The sequence below is a fragment of the Hemicordylus capensis genome, chromosome 2, assembly GCF_027244095.1.
Source record: "Hemicordylus capensis ecotype Gifberg chromosome 2, rHemCap1.1.pri, whole genome shotgun sequence".
NCBI classification, from domain to species: domain Eukaryota; kingdom Metazoa; phylum Chordata; class Lepidosauria; order Squamata; family Cordylidae; genus Hemicordylus; species Hemicordylus capensis.
In genome coordinates, this window is record NC_069658.1 from 42,956,598 (window position 1) to 42,973,724 (window position 17,127).

The 17,127-nt window shown below is 42.1% G+C and overlaps 1 protein-coding gene across 2 annotated transcripts in view; it reads left to right on the top strand.

The window, feature by feature from the left end:
• Nucleotides 1-15,799, top strand: part of NLN (neurolysin) — a 72,742-nt gene extending 56,943 nt beyond the window's left edge. For both annotated transcript variants that reach the window (XM_053296581.1, XM_053296582.1), the window contains 4 exons: nt 3,521-3,707; nt 4,868-4,996; nt 6,121-6,257; nt 14,445-15,799. In XM_053296581.1, the coding sequence (XP_053152556.1) occupies nt 3,521-3,707; nt 4,868-4,996; nt 6,121-6,257; nt 14,445-14,576 (585 nt within the window). In that variant the 3' untranslated portion in view covers nt 14,577-15,799. The remainder of the gene's footprint in view (nt 1-3,520; nt 3,708-4,867; nt 4,997-6,120; nt 6,258-14,444) is intronic.
• Nucleotides 15,800-17,127: the final 1,328 nt, after the last annotated feature.

Here is a 17,127-nt window from a genome sequence, read left to right on the forward strand (position 1 = left end):
GAGATGGTTTAGATCTGCCTGTTCGGGATGGGGTTACACTCCCCCTGAACAATCAGGTATGTAGCTTGGGAGTATTCCTGGATCCCAAACTATCTCTGGTTTCCAAGATTGAGGCAGTGGCCAGGAAGTGCTTTTTATCAGCTTTGGCTGATATTTCAGCTACATCCATTTCTAGATGCAAATGACCTTAAACAGTCATGCATATGCTGGTAACCTCCAGGCTTGACGTAATGCGCTGTATGTGGGGCTGCCTTTGTATGTAGCTTGGAAACTACCATTGGTAGAGAATGCGGCAGCCAGACTGGTCTCTGCGAAATACAAAGTGCTAATTATTACCTACAAAGCCCTTAATGGCTTGCATCCAGGGTACTTAAGTGAGCACCTTCTTCGTCATGAACTGTGTTGCCTATTACAATCTTCTGAAGAGGTCCAGTTACAGTTGCCACCAGCTCATTTGGTGGCCACTTCAGACCGGGCCATCTCAGTCGCTGCCCCAGGGCTTTGGAAAGAGCTCCCTGCTGAAAAAAGAATATCTCCTTCTCTGTTTGCTTTTAGGAAGACCCTCAAGATGCACCTGTTTTTGCAGGCTTTTAACTGAAATCAATTTTAAACTGTTTATTTTTATTTTTTTATTTTTTACAGACTGCTTTTATTGTATCATAAATTTTAACTCTGTTTACTGTGTTGTATATTGTATGTTAAACTTTGTACACCACATAGAGATGTACATATCAGGCAATATTAAAAAATGAAAAATAAATAAGTTGAGAGGCATCCTCAAAATAAATCATTGCTTTTAATGAAAAGTTGTATATAAATTTAACAATCAATCAATCATCAATCCTTAGTAGCTCCAGGTAGGACTAGGAAAGAACCATGTCTAAAATCCCGGAGAGACAATAATGAGCTGAATGGATCAATGTTCTGACTCCATATATGGCAGTCTTATATGTACCCATGTAAAGGAGTATACAGTGAGGGAAATAAGTATTTGATCCCCTGCTGATTTTGTCCGTTTGCCCTCTGACACAGAAATGACCAGGCTATAATTGGAATGGTAGGTTTATTGTAGCTGTGAGAGACAGAATAACAACAAACAAACCCTCAAAAGCCCAGTGCCCAAAAGTCAGCGATGGATTTGCATTGTAGTGAGGGAAATAAGTATTCGATCCCTTCACAAAATATGTCTTAGTACTTGGTGGCAATCACAGAGGTCAGACGTTTCTTGTAGTTGGCCACCAGGTTTGCACACAACCCAGGAGGGATGTTGTCCCACTCCTCTTTGCAGATCCTCTTTGCAGATCTCCAAGTCAGAAAGGTTTCGAGGCTGATGTTTGGCAACCCGAACCTTCAGCTCCCTCTACAGATTTTCTATGGGATTAAGGTCTGGAGACTGGCTGGGCCACTCCAGGACCTTCATGTGCTTCTTCTTGAGCCACTCCTTTGTTGCCTTGGCTGTGTGTTTTGGGTCATTGTCATGCTGGAATACCCATCCACGACCCATTCTCAATGCCCTGGCTGAGGGAAGGAGGTGCTCACCCAAGATCTGACAGTACATGGTCCCGTCCATCGTCCCTTCGATGCGGTGAAGGTGTCCTGTCCCCTTAGCAGAAAAACACCCCCAAAGCATAATGTGTCCACCTCCATGTTTGACGGTGGGGATGGTGTTCTTGGGCTCATAGGCAGCATTCCTCCTCCTCCACACACGGCGAGTTGAGTTGATGCCAAAGAGCTCGATTTTGGTCTCATCTGACCACAACACTTTCGCCCAGTTCTCCTCTGGATCATTCAGATGTGTATTGGCAAACTGCAGACGGGCCTGTACATGTGCTGCCTTGAGCAGGGGGACCTTGCGGGCACTGCAAGATTTCAGTCCTTCACGGCGTAGTGTGTTACCAATTGTTTTCTTGGTGACTATGGTTCCAGCTGCCCTGAGATAATTGACAAGTTCCCCCCGTGTAGTTCTGGGCTGCTTTGTCACCGTTCTCATGATCATTGCAACTCCACGAGGTCAGATCTTGCATGGAGCCCCAGACCGAGGAGGATTGACAGTTATTTTGTGTTTCTTCCATTTGTGAGTTATCATGCCAACTGTAGTCACCTTCTCACCAAGCTGCTTGGCGATAGTCTTGTAGCCCAGTCCAGCCTTGTGCAGGTCTACAACCTTGTCCCTGACATCCTTCGACAGCTCTTTGGTCTTGGGCATGGTGGTGAGTTTGGAAGCTGAATGATTGCTTGCTTCTATGGACAGGTGTCTTTTATACAGGTACTGTAAGAAGCTGGGATTAGGAGCACTCCCTTACAGAGGGTGTTCCTCATCTCAGCTCGTTACCTGCATATAGTGAAAAGACACCTGGGAGCCTGAAATCTTGCTGGTTGATAGGGGATCGAATACTTATTTCCCTGACTACAATGCAAATCCATCGCTGACTTTTGGGCACTGGGCTTTTGAGGGTTTGTTTGTTGTTGTTCTGTCTATCACAGCTACAATAAACCTACCATTCCAATTATAGCCTGGTCATTTCTGTGTCAGAGGGCAAACGGACAAAATCAGCAGGGGATCAAATACTTACAGTGGACCCTCGACTTACGAACTACTCGACATCCGATGTTTTCGACTTACGAACGACAAAAATGGCCGCACGCTTACGAATTTTTCGAGCTACGAACGGAAACCGTTGGCGGTTTAGATGCGGTTTCCTCGACTTACGAATTTTTAGATGCGGCTTACTCGACTTATGAATTTTTTTAGACCTCCGTGGGTGCGCTTTTCGACTTACGAAATTTTCAACCTCCGAACGTGCATTCGGAACGGATTAACTTCGTAAGTCGAGGGACCACTGTATTTCCCTCACTGTATGTAAAGTTGGTAACCAATCCAAGCACTGACAAAACCTAAACGTGCTTAGCTTCAGCAAAGTGACTACATTATATGCTCTTAGGCCTTGTCAAAGGATACATCTGGGATTTTTCTTCTTCTTCAGTTTGTAGAGTTACTTTCTGTGCTTCCCATTTTTAAAAATGTCCTCACAATGAGTGAGTCCTAATCCATATGAAGATCAATTGTACAGTTTCTAACTTGCCTTAGCAGACATATGCTTTAAATTTGTTTCCTACCGATGGTGAACTTAGGTATAAAGAATTAAGCTTGTTGGTATTTGCATAGCAAAGTTCTGGGTTCTTTATTACTCTAAAGCAGGCCTGCTCAGGCCCCCACAGCTCTTTTTGGACTACAACTCCCATAATCCCCAAACAAAGTGGCCAATAGCCAGGGATTATGGGAGTTGTAGGCCAACATCTTCAGGGGGGCCGAAGTTGCACAGCCCTGCTCTAGAGGTATAATGTGAAGTTGATAGCGTGGGATATAATGCTATAGCCTAGCACTTATATAACACCTATCAATATATATTTTGCAAAATATATTGCAATTTAAAATTGATATTTTATATCAATATATAAAATACTTGATTGGAAAAAATACATTTGTATTCATATTTGTATTTGTTCCCATCTTTCATAGACTGATTTTGCTAGGTTTAGTGGAACTAATGTGGAAACAGACTTTGTAGAGGTACCTTCACAAATGTTTGAGAACTGGGTATGGGAAAAAGAACCTTTACAACAAATGTCTAAACATTATAAAGATGGAAGCCAGGTCCCAGATGATCTCCTTGAAAAACTGGTTGCTTCTCGGCTAGCCAACACAGGTATTCCCATTCTTGCTTGCTTGCTTTTGGTTTTTTTATGTTTGTATGATAATTCTTGCCATAATTAGAGTGAAAGAAACTCACTCTAAGAGGATAGGCTTGTAAGGATATCCCCCTGGAAATGCAAAGGAAATACAAAGTGCTTCAGTGTTTTGAATTATGACAAGCATCTAGCAAATATGCTGTGGGGTCTCCTTTAGAACGAGAAAAGTAATGAGGATCAAGTTCTGAACTGGATGCCAAATAATTTTGTTTTCCTGTGGTAGACCTTGTCATTCGCTCTTCTGAATGAGTGACCGACATGCACTTTAGACAACTTCGCATACAGTCATCTCTCTCCAACCGCAGGTTTCCCAGTCATGGTTTTAAGTATTCGTGACTGGGCAATTATGGCAGGTCTTGCCAACCATGACCTGAGTACCCGCAGTTTGGTGAGATTTTTTGATCATTTGGGTGGGTGGTTTTTTTGCAATTTCTTGGGGTCAGGGGCACTGCTTCCTCTAAGAGGGATTCCCAGATGTTGTTGCCTACAACTCCCAGAATCCCTAGCTGCAGTGGCTTTTGCTTGGGGGTTATGGGAGTTTTAGTCAACAACATATGAGAATTCATATGAGAATTCCTGTTAGAGGGGACAGTGGTCAAGGGGTGATTTCCAAGGGTCAGAGGTTATTTCTGGTGGTTCGGGGATGATTTTCAGGGGTTTTAATGTATTTTACTGGATTTTAAAAACTATTTTTTACTGTATTTCACAACTGTGACACCCCAACCCCCTGTTTGTCATTGATTCTAATGGCTCATCGACTGCGAATTCTCCAGCCATGAAGTTTTCCTGGAATGGAACCCTCACAATTGTCAAGGGATGACTATATTACGTATGCACCATATGTGTACATGACTAATTGCAACTCTTTTTCGGCACTATTCATTCTGTAAAAACTGCCATTTAGCATTATATATTTTCCAATTCATTCTAGCCAAAGCTCTTTCAATTTCGAGTTTTTAATGGCATCTTTTATTAATTCTGATCTGTTGTTAAGCACTCTGTACTCTATTTTTTTTCCCCTGAGAGGGCTTGGCAGTATTCATCACATCTCTGCAAATCTCTTCTCCTTTAGTTCTGGGTTTGTTATAATGGTATTTTGCTCCTCTTTTTTAACTAGGTCTTTTGACTCTTCGTCAGATTGTTTTGAGCAAAGTTGATCAGTCAGTTCATACTAAGTCTTCTGCTGACCCTGCTGCAGAATACGCCAAGTACTGTGATGAAATTTTGGGGGTGCCTGCAACTCTAGGTATGGACTTCAGTTTAGTTCTTGTTACTTTCATAAACGTCAGTAAAAATTTAGGACTTCCCTTCAAACAGAGGGGATTATGTTGTTCATGTAACAGAATTGTGTTAAAATCTTTTTGTCTTATTTCCAGAGTGGTGTGGTATGCTTTTGACATTCTTATTACTTCTGTCCTACTCGTAACTCCCTTCCCTGCCTCCTTGGGCTGAAGGCCTGAATATGCTAAGTAGAGCACAAGAGGAAGTTATCTCCACCCCACACATCCCTCTTTAGCACTCTTGTCAACCAGTGTTCTGAGCCGAGAACAGCTGGAGGAGAGGGAGGTAGTCTCCCATCAGGGATATACACTGCCTTGGCATCCCTTCCTGCACTCAGCTCAGAGCAATGCTGTGAACTGCAAATGGCCATGAATGGCTAGTCTTTTCCTCCTTACAATTTGTTATAAACTCTGACTTCTCTCCAGGTCAGGGCTGCACAATTTCAGCCCTCCTACAAATGTGGCATTACAGCTTTCATGATCCCTGACTATTGGCCAGTGTTCCTGGGGATGATGGCAGTTGTAGTCCAACAATAGCTGGAGGGCTAAAGTTGTGCATCCCTGCACCAGGTCTTTTCAGCTGACCACTGCTTCCCAGCTTACCTTGGGAAGTAGCTTCCCATGGAGGAGTTCAGAATAATCAAGAGACTAAAGTTCAATGTTGCCTATTCCATAAATGATATTTACTTTGCATATTTGTGCTCCCTCCCTTTAAGAAGTTCAGAGCAGTGTGAGATTCTCAGAAGTGTTCCCTCTAATTTTTTTTCATGTGTGTGCAGAATATGTTTTGTTCTGGGCAGTGTGTATGCACGTGCATTCAGAGTGGAGCCGTCCTGATTCAGCCTGAGTGGGATCTAAAATGAACTGAGCGGACATCAAAACAACTTGTGTGCATGTCCACATGCACTTGCCTTAGAGGGAACACTGGTTCTCAGACAATATTCCATACAGATACTGGCCACCATGCTCATACTTCCTTAGCTTCAGAGTTGTAACTACATCAAGGGCCTTCAGACCCTTCTCTAGGACATTCTGTTTCACACTTTCTCCCTATGTATTGGTACATCCCATGTTTCTTCATCCACTTAAGGTACAAATATGCCAGCTACTTTTGGACATTTGGCAGGTGGATACGATGCTCAGTACTATGGATACCTATGGAGTGAAGTCTTCTCTATGGATATATTTTACAATTGTTTTAAAAAAGAAGGGATAATGAATCCAAAGGTAAGGAAATTTGTTTTATGATGCTTGATGTTAAAATGGTCTGTTGCAGGATCTGCTTGTATTATAACACCCAAAAAGAGAAAAAAACCCTAGAAAGGAATTAATCAGCAAATTTGAAGCATTTCTGCTTCATTTGTGTCAAATGATTGATAGCTATGTAAATCTGCACGGACAATAGACTTACTTTAGAAGGGAGAGCTAACTACATTTTTGTAAGGCATTTATTTATTTATTTATTTGATTGATTGATTGATTGATTGATTGATTTTTATACCGCCCTTCCAAAATGGCGCAGGGCAGTTTACAATTAAAACAGAAAACATTAAAAACAATTAAAACAGAGATATAAATACCAATTTAAAACAACTTAAAAAACAATTAAACTATCAAAACAATTAAAACCCTGAAAACCAGGTTAACATTAAAACAATTAAAAACTGATTAAAAACCCTGAAAGGCTAGGCCAAACAGGTGGGTTTTAAGGGCTCTCTTGAAGGTCAGCAAAGAATCAAGATTACGAATTTCTGCTGGGAGTGCATTCCACAGTCCAGGAGCAGCTACAGAGAAGGCCCGCCTCTGAGTCATCACCAAACGAACCGGTGACAACTGGAGACAGACCTCCACAGATGACCTTAACGTGCGGTGGGGATCATGTAAAAGAAGGCGCTCTCTAAGATATCTTGGACCCAAGCCGTTCAGGGCTTTAAAGGTAATCACCAGCACTTTGTATTTTGCCCAGAAACATATCGGCAGCAAGTGTAACTGTTTCAAAACAGGCATCATATGGTCTCTCCGGGTTGCCCCAGAGACCAATCTGGCTGCCACATTCTGAACTAACTGAAGTTTCCGGACTACGTACAAAGGCAGCCCCACGTAGAGCGCGTTGCAATAGTCAAGCCGGGAGGTTATCAGCTGATGCACCACTGTTTTGAGGTCATCCTCTTCGAGGAATGGACGCAGCTGTCGAATCAGCTGGAGCTGATAGAAAGCACTCCTGGCCATGGCCTCCACCTGAGATACCAGGGTGAGGCCTGGGTCCAGGAGTACTCCCAAGCTGCGCACCTGCTCCTTCTGGGGGAGTGTAACCCCATCCAGCACAGGAAGATCTAACTCACCCCTCAGATTCTGAGCCCCCACAATGAGCACCTCCGTCTTGCTTGGATTCAGCTTCAATTTGTTCTCCCTCATCCAGCCCATTACTGCCTGTAGGCAGGCATTTAGAGAATGAGTGCCATTTCCTGGGGATGAAAAGGAGAAGTAGATTTGGGTGTCATCAGCATACTGATAACACCCAGCACCAAACCTCCTGATGACCTCACCCAGCGGTTTCATGTAGATGTTAAAAAGCATTGGTGACAGAATGGAGCCCTGAGGGACTCCATATAACAGCTCCCATTTTGAGGAGCAACTGTCACCAAGCTCCACCATCTGGAATCTACCCAAGAGATAGGAACGGAACCACTGCAAAGCAGTGCCCCCTATCCCCAACTCCCCCAGGCGATTCAGAAGGATACCATGGTTGATGGTATCAAACGCCGCCGAGAGATCCAGAAGAACCAGCAGAGTCACACTCCCTCTGTCGATTCCCCGGTAAAGGTCATCCATCAGGCCAACCAAGGCTGTCTCAACTCCATAGCCCATTCTAAAGCCAGTTTGAAATGGGTCTAGATAATCAGTTTCCTCCAAGACTGCCTGGAGCTGGTCAGCCACCACCCTCTCAAACACCTTGCCCAACCAAGGGAGATTGGAGATTGGCCTGTAGCTGTCCATCGCTAAGGGGTCCAGGGAAGGCTTCTTTAAGAGTGGTCTAATCATTGCCTCCTTCAGGCAGCGGGGGCACCCTACCCTCCCTCTGCGATGCATTTACGATATTAATTAGGCCATCTCCAACAATCTCCCTGCTAGATAGAAGCAGCCAAGTCGGGCAAGGATCCAGAGAACAGGTGATAGGCCGCACCACCCCAAGCAGCTTGTCCACATCCTCAGGAGTCACAGATTGAAACTGATCCAATCTAATACTGCAAGAAGGATTGCTGGACACCTCCTCCATAGACCTTGCAGAAATAGTGGAGTCCAAGTCAGCCCAAATACAGGAGATCTTATTCGCAAAGAACCCATTAAAGGCATCACAGCAGAGCAACCCCGGGGACTGATTGGAAGTAGAAGGAGGAGAAACCAAACTCCTCACAACCCAGGATAGCTCCGCCGAGCGTGAACCTGCAGCTGCAGTGCATGCAGACCAGAATCTCTTTTTCGCTGCGCGCACTGCCACTGCATAAGCCTTCAAATTGGTCACGTGCTGAATCCTGTCAGATTCGAACCAAGTTCTCTTCCACTTGCACTTTAGTCGCCTACCCAACCGCTTCAGCCCCCGCAGCTCCTCAGTATACCAAGGGGCCCTTTTTTTCAGCAGGTCAGAAGGGACGCTTAGGAGCAATCGTGTCTACTGCCCTGTTGAGTTCCCTGTTCCAGGTTCCCACCAGGGCATCGACAGAATCACCGGCTGCACCAACGTCAAAATCCTCCAAGGCCTTTTGAAATCCCACTGGGTCCAGCAGCCTTTTCGGACGGACCATCCTAATAGGTCCACCTAATAGGATGGTCCTAATTTGATTTCAGACTAGGAAATATCATTGGTTTTCTTAGTATCAGTATTCTGTATTTTTGTATCACTAGCATTCTGTATAAACAGTATTTTATTATTTTTAAAGTTGCAGTGGGTACTTTTTGTGTGGTATGAAACAAAAAATATTGTGGGATGCATGTTATCTGAACTTTGAGATTGTGCTCCCTTGGTTAACACTCCCCATTTATATGGTGACTTGATTTCTTTCACATAATTTGGATGTCCCCATTAAGGTGTGTGGACATTTTATTGCTCTGTTTAGTTGCATTGGTGTTTGTATTCTGTAGTTCTGCATTTATTTTTAAAGCTTAGAAGCTTTTTCTAAACCAGTTAATCCATTTCAGTGTATGCCAGTAGTTCTTGTAAAAAGCTGATGGCATATATTTGGCAGTATGGCTACCGGTCCTTCCCTTGTGGTCTCATCAAATAGCCAAGCTGGTCTAAGGCTGAAACCCCATAAATAGTTATGTCTTCAACAAGAGCCCTAGTCACCTTTCTATGTTCAACATTCTTACTGTCTGTATACACTGTATGCAGCTACAGATCTGTTCTTAGATACAGTTATTAACACATTACATTGAATGCAGGTACAGTCGCATACTTCCTATGTGTACCGTGTATTTGAGGGGCCTGTACTCAGGTTCCCTTTTTAAATGAATGCAGGTAGGTCATTCACACACAAAAAACTTGTACATTTGCTAAGGCATCTGAACACAGGTGTAACAATGTCGGAATAGGACTAAGAATTACTTCTGTTCTGTATTATAAATAAGCAATACAACTGGAAAGGTGATGCAGAAGCTTTTGTAATAATACATATGTCACAACAGACAGCCAACACTACTTTCTGTTTGTAAGATGTAAATTTTGGATGGTGTACAAATATAATTAAATAAATACATAATTTACATACAGGCTGAAAAGCATTCAGGTTTTATATGGCTTGATTCGCTCATAGGTCACACTCGTTTTGCTGTAAACAGTAACCTGTCGCTTTCCCTTTCTTCTTAATAAGTTAGCTAGTATGTTGCTAGCTGGTAGTGTGTAGTAGCACTCAAGGTGCCTGCATAAGAGAGCAACAAATGATACAACTATTGAGTAGGCCATTGTGGAAGAATAATAGTGATGGGTTTTGCAACTGGCCTGTTGGTCCACAATTTTTTGAGAGGAAATAGATTACAGACTTGTTTATGTTGTCTTTCTCCATATGGGAGGCCATAATAGCAATAAACGTTATTAAATGTCTTTTTAAAAAGCTGTTGTACAGTTTAAAGACATGTAATTAAAAAATAGTACAGAATCTTGCTCAGAGGCTTACTATCTAAATGAACAGACCCGTGAGGAAGAAGAAAGGGGAATAGGTGTTAAGCGGGGGGGAATTGAGCAAGAGAAAACAAATTAATATACATGAGTTAATTGGGAAAGACATGGAAATAGATAAGCCTAGAGGCACTTCTTAAAAAGCAGGAGGGACTGGATACCATGAATGTCTTGGAGCAGTGAATTCTAAAGATAAGATGCTTCCAAAGAGGACAGACAAAGGCATGAGACAGCAGATGAAATTGTTGGTTTAATTAAAAGCTTGACACCAGAGGAACATAGAGATCTAGATGGAGTATGGCAAGAAATTAACGAGTAGCAATAATCAAGAGCAACACAGTGCAAGCATTTAAAAGTAGTAAGTTAGTTTTTAAAGCTAACATGACAAGTGAAGGGAAGCCAGTGAATATGGGGGGGGGGAGGAATAAACATAATAATGTTTATGTGTAGAAACATAAAACGAGATGCAAAGTGAAGAATTACTAGTGATTTTAGATGAGACAAGACGTCCAACAAAAAGGTATTACAAAAATCTAGCCTACTTCTATATGGCCACTCTAGGCCAGGACAACACAGCTTTGGCCCTCCAGCTGTTTTTGGTACTACAACTCCCATCATCCCCAGCTACCAGTAGGGATTATGGAAGTTGTAGATCAACATCTGCAGGAGGGCCAAAGTTGTGCAGCCCTTTTCGATATGCATCTCTACTTGTCTAGGACAGCTTGCTACCTGGAAACCTATCTATATAAGCAGTGGATATCCCGCACAGAACTTTGAGCACTGATGTGAAAATGTTCAAGGAAATGGATTGAAAATATTCATTCGTTTAGTCAGTCAGTCCTTTATTACGGTCATGGACCAGTGCATAGCTAAAACATACATACTTACATGCTTACATATAAGAAAAGAGACTCAGCATAATAAAACGGACAGATTATAACACAATAGTACCAAGTTAAAATTAGAACAGTTATGGTGAACTCCAAATAGGTCTGACTGAAAACCGCAGAACACCCTCCATTGCAATCATGAAACAGGAATCACAGGGGGAGGAAAGAAAAGAACAGAACATTATTGAAAACCTGAGTGGATGGTGCAAATGATATGACAATACCTTGCCATTTTGATGATTAGGTTGTCATCAGAACTGGACAATAAGTACTTCAAACAGAAGTCATCCAAGTGCCCGGGAAAACGTTGCAACAAAGGGGACACTAATCTTAAGCGGGTGTCCCTATAAAAGTTACAATAAAGTATGGCATGCGCAATTGTCTCCACTTGACCAGACCCGCAAGGGCAAAGTCGAGCAGAAAAAGGGATACCTTTAAATCTTCCCTTCATGACGGCAGATGGGAGCGCATTAAGACGGGCGAGCGTCAGAGCACGTCTAAATTTGGGGATGGTAACTAGACTTAGATAGTTAGCTGGTTTAGTGTTGAAGATTTGATCCCCTAGAAAGAAATTCTTAGGTAGAGAAGCGACTTCTTCCTGCAGTTCCATGTCCATGATACGTTGTTTAATCTCAATCCTGGCACGATCATATCCCAATTTTATAATCTCATCCTGAGAGAAACCATAGTGAGCCAATTTGTCAGCAATTTGGGTCTGCCACTTAAATCGGAAACAATCAGTCTTAATAAGGGGGGCCAGTCCTACGCAAGAGAAGACAAATTTTAACCAAAATAATATGATAGTCCTCCAATAGCAAGTTTCCAATCTAATCATACCCACCTCTCGTCTAAGCGCAGCATTGGGCACGCATTCGTTTATATCATTTATTTATTTATTTATTTATTTGATCTCTATACCGCCCTTCCAAAAATGGCTCAGGGCAGTTTACACAGAGAAATAGCAAATAAATAAGATGGATCCCTGTACCCAAAGAGCTCACAGTCTAAAAAGAAACATAAGATAGACACCAGCAACAGTCACTGGAAGAACTATGCTGGGGGTGGATAGGGCCAGTTACTCTTCGCCTGCTAAATAAAATCACCATGTTAAAAGGTGCCTCTTTGCCCAATTAGCAGGGATATCCACATAGAAAGCTTAGGTGCAGGAGTCACTACATTAGAAACACCCTTCCATATAAATAGAGTAATCTGTGGACCAGCTCCTCATACAATTGCATGAGTGGAAGAACACTTTCAGACCTCTATATAATGGCAGCTACTTGATAGGAACATAATAAAACAGAACAAGTTGTTCTAATAAGAACTAATCTGCCTACTTTCCTTTCATTATTTTTACAGCTGGACTAAATTTTGCTCAAATCAAGGTCCACAAGTTAAATCTCTTGCACCTCAAAAGTTCACACATCTGCCATCTTGGATCAGGGTAGATGTCATCATTGCAAACTGCACCATTGAGGTGTCCCTGTGTGGAACACTCACTACAACTGTGCCAAATTTGGTCCAAATCAGTTAGACAGTCCTCAAGTTAGTGCACTTGTGCCTCAAAAGTTCACACATCTGCCATCTTGGATCAGGGTGGATGACATAAACGATGGCGAAGTTTCCCCATGTGCCCCTATAGCTGTAGCAAATTTGGTTCAAATCAGTTAGCCCAGTTGCACCTCAAAAGTTTAAGCGTCTGCCATCTTGAATTGGTGTAGATGACATCATCACAAACTACACCATTGTGGTGTTCCTGTGTGTCACTCACTACAACTGCACCTCATTTGGTTCAAATCGGTTAGAAAGTTCTCGTTAGTCCACTTGCGTCTCAAAAGTTCACATGTACGCCATTTTGAATTGGGATGAATGACATCACAAATTACGCCATTGAGACATCCCTATGTGTCCCTACAGTTGTAGCAGATTTGGTTCAAATCAGTTAAGCGGTTCACAAATTAGCCTCAAAAGTTTACGCATCTGCCATCTTGACTCAGGATGGATGTCATCATCACAAATGATTCAGTTGAGGTGTCCCTACAGCTGTACCCAATTTGGTTCATATTGGTCCAAGCATTGCAAAATTGATGGAGGGGCTCACACATGGACACTCTAAATGCCAGGTGATCTCATAAGCCTGCTGGAAAGTAGATTAAAAACAGAATCCTGTGGCACTTCAAAGACTAACAAAGGTATTATGGCATGAGCTTTTTGTGAGCTAGAGACAGCTTCTTCAGAGGGGAGGAGGTAAAGTGGTGTCTCAAGTGAGGCCAGAAAGCCCAGTTATGCAAGAATGATGCATGTACCACTGTTATGCAGAGCACAAATACAAATTAGATCCAGTCAGAAGGGTAAAAGGTTGTCCACGTGTGTGTAAAAGTTTTCTGAGGATAAACATTCATCTAAAAGAGATCAGTTCTGGACCATGAAACTTTATGCTGCAATAAATGTGTTAATTTTTAAAGGAAGGGTCTGTAGCTCAGAGGGAGAGCATATACTTGGCTTGCAAAAGGCCTCTAGGTCAATCTATGACATTTCCAGATATGGCTGGGAAAGACCTCTGCCCGAAACCCTGAAGACCTGCTGCAAGCCAGTGTAGACAACACTGAGCTAGACAGACTAATGATCTGGCTCAGTATGAAGCAATTTCCTATGTTCCTAAGGTGCCACAAGATTCTGTTTGGGTTGCAATGGATTAATGCAGCTGCCCCTTTGGAATTATGAAATGAAAGTACACAGGGGAAAGTGACCTTCTGAAGTGTTGCCTAAGGTGACTACATGCCATTTCTATCATTCTTAAAATGTAGTATACGTGTTTAGAGATGTAAGCTCAGTCTTGTATACCCTTAACTCCTAAGATGCTGGGAATACATACAATGACTGTACTCATTGCCTGGCAGGTGTGTTTCCTTCACAGTCAGCTTGTGGAGGTCTCCACACTATTTCAGCTATCTAAGGGTTGGTTTATATGCTAGAGTTTATCACAACATTTTGTTTAACTCCCACTGTGGTGAAGAGATCCACATGGTGTTCCTTATTGAGAGTCTAATGCGTTTCTCTAGTTGCTGCAGCTCTTTCAAAACTCAGAAGAAAAATCTAGTTTGCTGTTTTTGTAATAATTGAGTGTTGGAGCCTTCTATTCTGAAGGCTTTGTGTCAGTCACTCCATGGAGTGGTTGGGATGGTGGGTGGAAGAACAGTGTGTGTTAGGGTGAAAATAATCATGTCAGCTGTCAGCCAAGACTACCTGCTGCTTCCATACTGCTCAAGTTTCCTTTGTCTTGATTTATTGTGGATTTCAAAAGTTCACATAAACATGAAATGCTAACCTACCCGTTTTATTTTCTTTTAGGCTGGAATGAAATACAGAAATCTTATCCTGAAGCCTGGAGGCTCGTTAGATGGGATGGATATGCTCCAAAACTTTTTGGGTCGTAAGCCAAACCAAAAAGCTTTTTTACTGAGTAAAGGATTATATACTTAATACAACTTTGGGCTCTTTGTAATCATAAATCATCTGAAAAACCAGTCTTGAATTGCTGGTTGATTTTCATGTCCTGAAAGGTAAAACACAGAGTTTTTCATGAAGAAGACCTAATTGTTTTTCTAATGTTTTTATTACTGGTTTTAAACATTCATAGTTCTTACCATCACCCCAAAACCCACACTGAATCACTGTACTGTACTGTACTGAAGATCTTTTTATTAGTACATTATTTGTGGATTGTTATGAAGGGAAAAACGTAATTTTTTAAAAAAATCATTGTAGAATTGTTGAATAAATGTGACTTGATATTGAGCATTTTGTGGAGTTCAGTTTTGAATGACAAAGGAATAACTACTTTCTTCAGGCTGTAGGGGAGCTTGTACTTCTGACCCATCTAAATCTGTTTTTTTAACTCAGCCAGTTGTACAGATACCATCTCAAGGCATTTATCTATGCAGATGCACTTGGTTGCTTTGCTTGAAAGCACAGTGTTGACATAGCAATAAACACCAGGGCCAAAATACAATAAAAAGGTCTCAGAGTTCTCCCTCTTCCATGCCTTGTGTCAAATCTATGGGTGCAACCATAAGAGGAAGTGGGGTGAGGGTGGGGTGAAAAATGTCCTTACCTTACATGAGAGGGTGGAGAATATTAATTGGGGTATTCCACATGTAGCACACAGCCTGCAGTTTCATCTCCCAAGCCTCAAATTCCCCAAGTTATATTCTAAATTGTTGTCTCGTAAATGGAAGTAACTTCCATTTATGTTGGCAGGGAGAGATAATTTTTACTCATCCTTGCTTCTTGCTGCAGCCTCCCCCCCACCCCTCGGGGCCAAATACTGTCCTGCTTGCAATGGTCTCCCAGTTCTCAGGAGCAGATTTTAGTAGGTGCAGGGACTGTAGAGGGCATGAGAGATGGGCCAGGGCATCTGGTGGGCCACTGTGTGAAACAGGATACTGGACTAGATAGGCCTTGGGCCTGATCCAGCTGGGCTGTTTTTACGTTCTTATGAGATCAGTGAAAATTGCCTCCCTGTGTGTTTCATTTTAAAATACCGTGGGATAAATCCACTGTCTACAACTCCTTTCCTACTGCTACTTTAAGATTTCAACTGCTTCTCTGTTTGCTGTGGTACATGCCATTTAATGTCAATTGTATATGTTCCTTATAGAAAATAAAGCCAGCCTGTGGACTGTGTTTTTATCATTTTGCTAGGAGCTGATGCTAGCCAGTCACTTACTTTTTAGCTTTCGGTGTAAGAGGGGTGCACAATGTTCCATTTGAAAGCAAATGTACATGTCCAGAAAAAACTCATGTCCAGCCTTCTGGGTCAATACCAGTTCAGAGTGCAGGTGAATGTATCGGAGGAATGGTCTGATAAGTTACATGCGGAAAAGCATTTGCTCTGTGATGGAGTTATGATCACTGCCCATTTCTGTGAAGAGAGAGGTGTTCAGCCTGAGCAATGATCCTTTCCCCCCAGAATCAATTCTCTACAGAATGCAGACATTTCTGAATAACTGCATGCATCAAGAGCGTTTTCATCTTAAAACTTGCTGGAAAGAAATTGCCACAGGAGGGAGACCTTTCTCTGAACGGAGACACTTTAGCATAGCAGCTACTTGCATATTTTGGGTGTGGGAGCAGGGAGAATGGCTTACATGAAATTGATGAGGCTAATATTTTGTGAAATTACATGTTGGGGGTTGGGGGTAGATGAAGTGCTTGCTAGGCTAGTACAAATACAGTAAATGGCAAGCTAGCTATATCCTTTAGGCTGTGATCCCAAGAACACTCACTTTGAAAGTGAAGTGAGCTCCATTAAAATAAATGGGAGTTTTATTGTAAGCACATTTATGGGGAACTGAGTGTACCTGATCATCATTTAACAGGCATATATGCTTTTCCATTATCCTCCGAAGGGCTTTATTTAAGTGCTATTGAATAACTTTGTGGTAAACTAAATGCTATGAACCAACAGATAGGAACTACCATATTGCATCAGCTACATGACTGATCTATCCTATTATACTTTTTAATAGCCACTCAAATCATTGACTACAAAGAACTGTAGAACCTCCTCTAACTTATTTTTGTAAAACAAATAAAAAATTGCTGCTGGTCTATTAGAAAAGATCCAAATACTACAATTACTATTTACTAATGTTAACTACTTACTACTACTAAGTAAATGCGACAGTAGTATAATATCTTTCGTTAGGAATTGCCCTGAGCCATTTTTGGAAGGGCAGTATAGAAATTGAATTAATAATAATAATAATAATAATGATAATAACAACAACAACAACCCCCAGTGAGGCACTACCTTGGCATGGTTGTGGGGCTTGCGTGCTCTGAGGAAGGTTAGAGCTATGCCAGAGGTCTAACCATACTGGACAGGTCTCACCAGAGGAGCCAGACAAAGAGTGCCTCTCTCATCAACAATATGGTGAGACGTAACCTTAATAAATCTATACCGGATCGGTCGTCACCCGGGTTAACAAGGACCGCGCAAGGTGCTGAAGTCTGTGGAGATCTGGTGGCA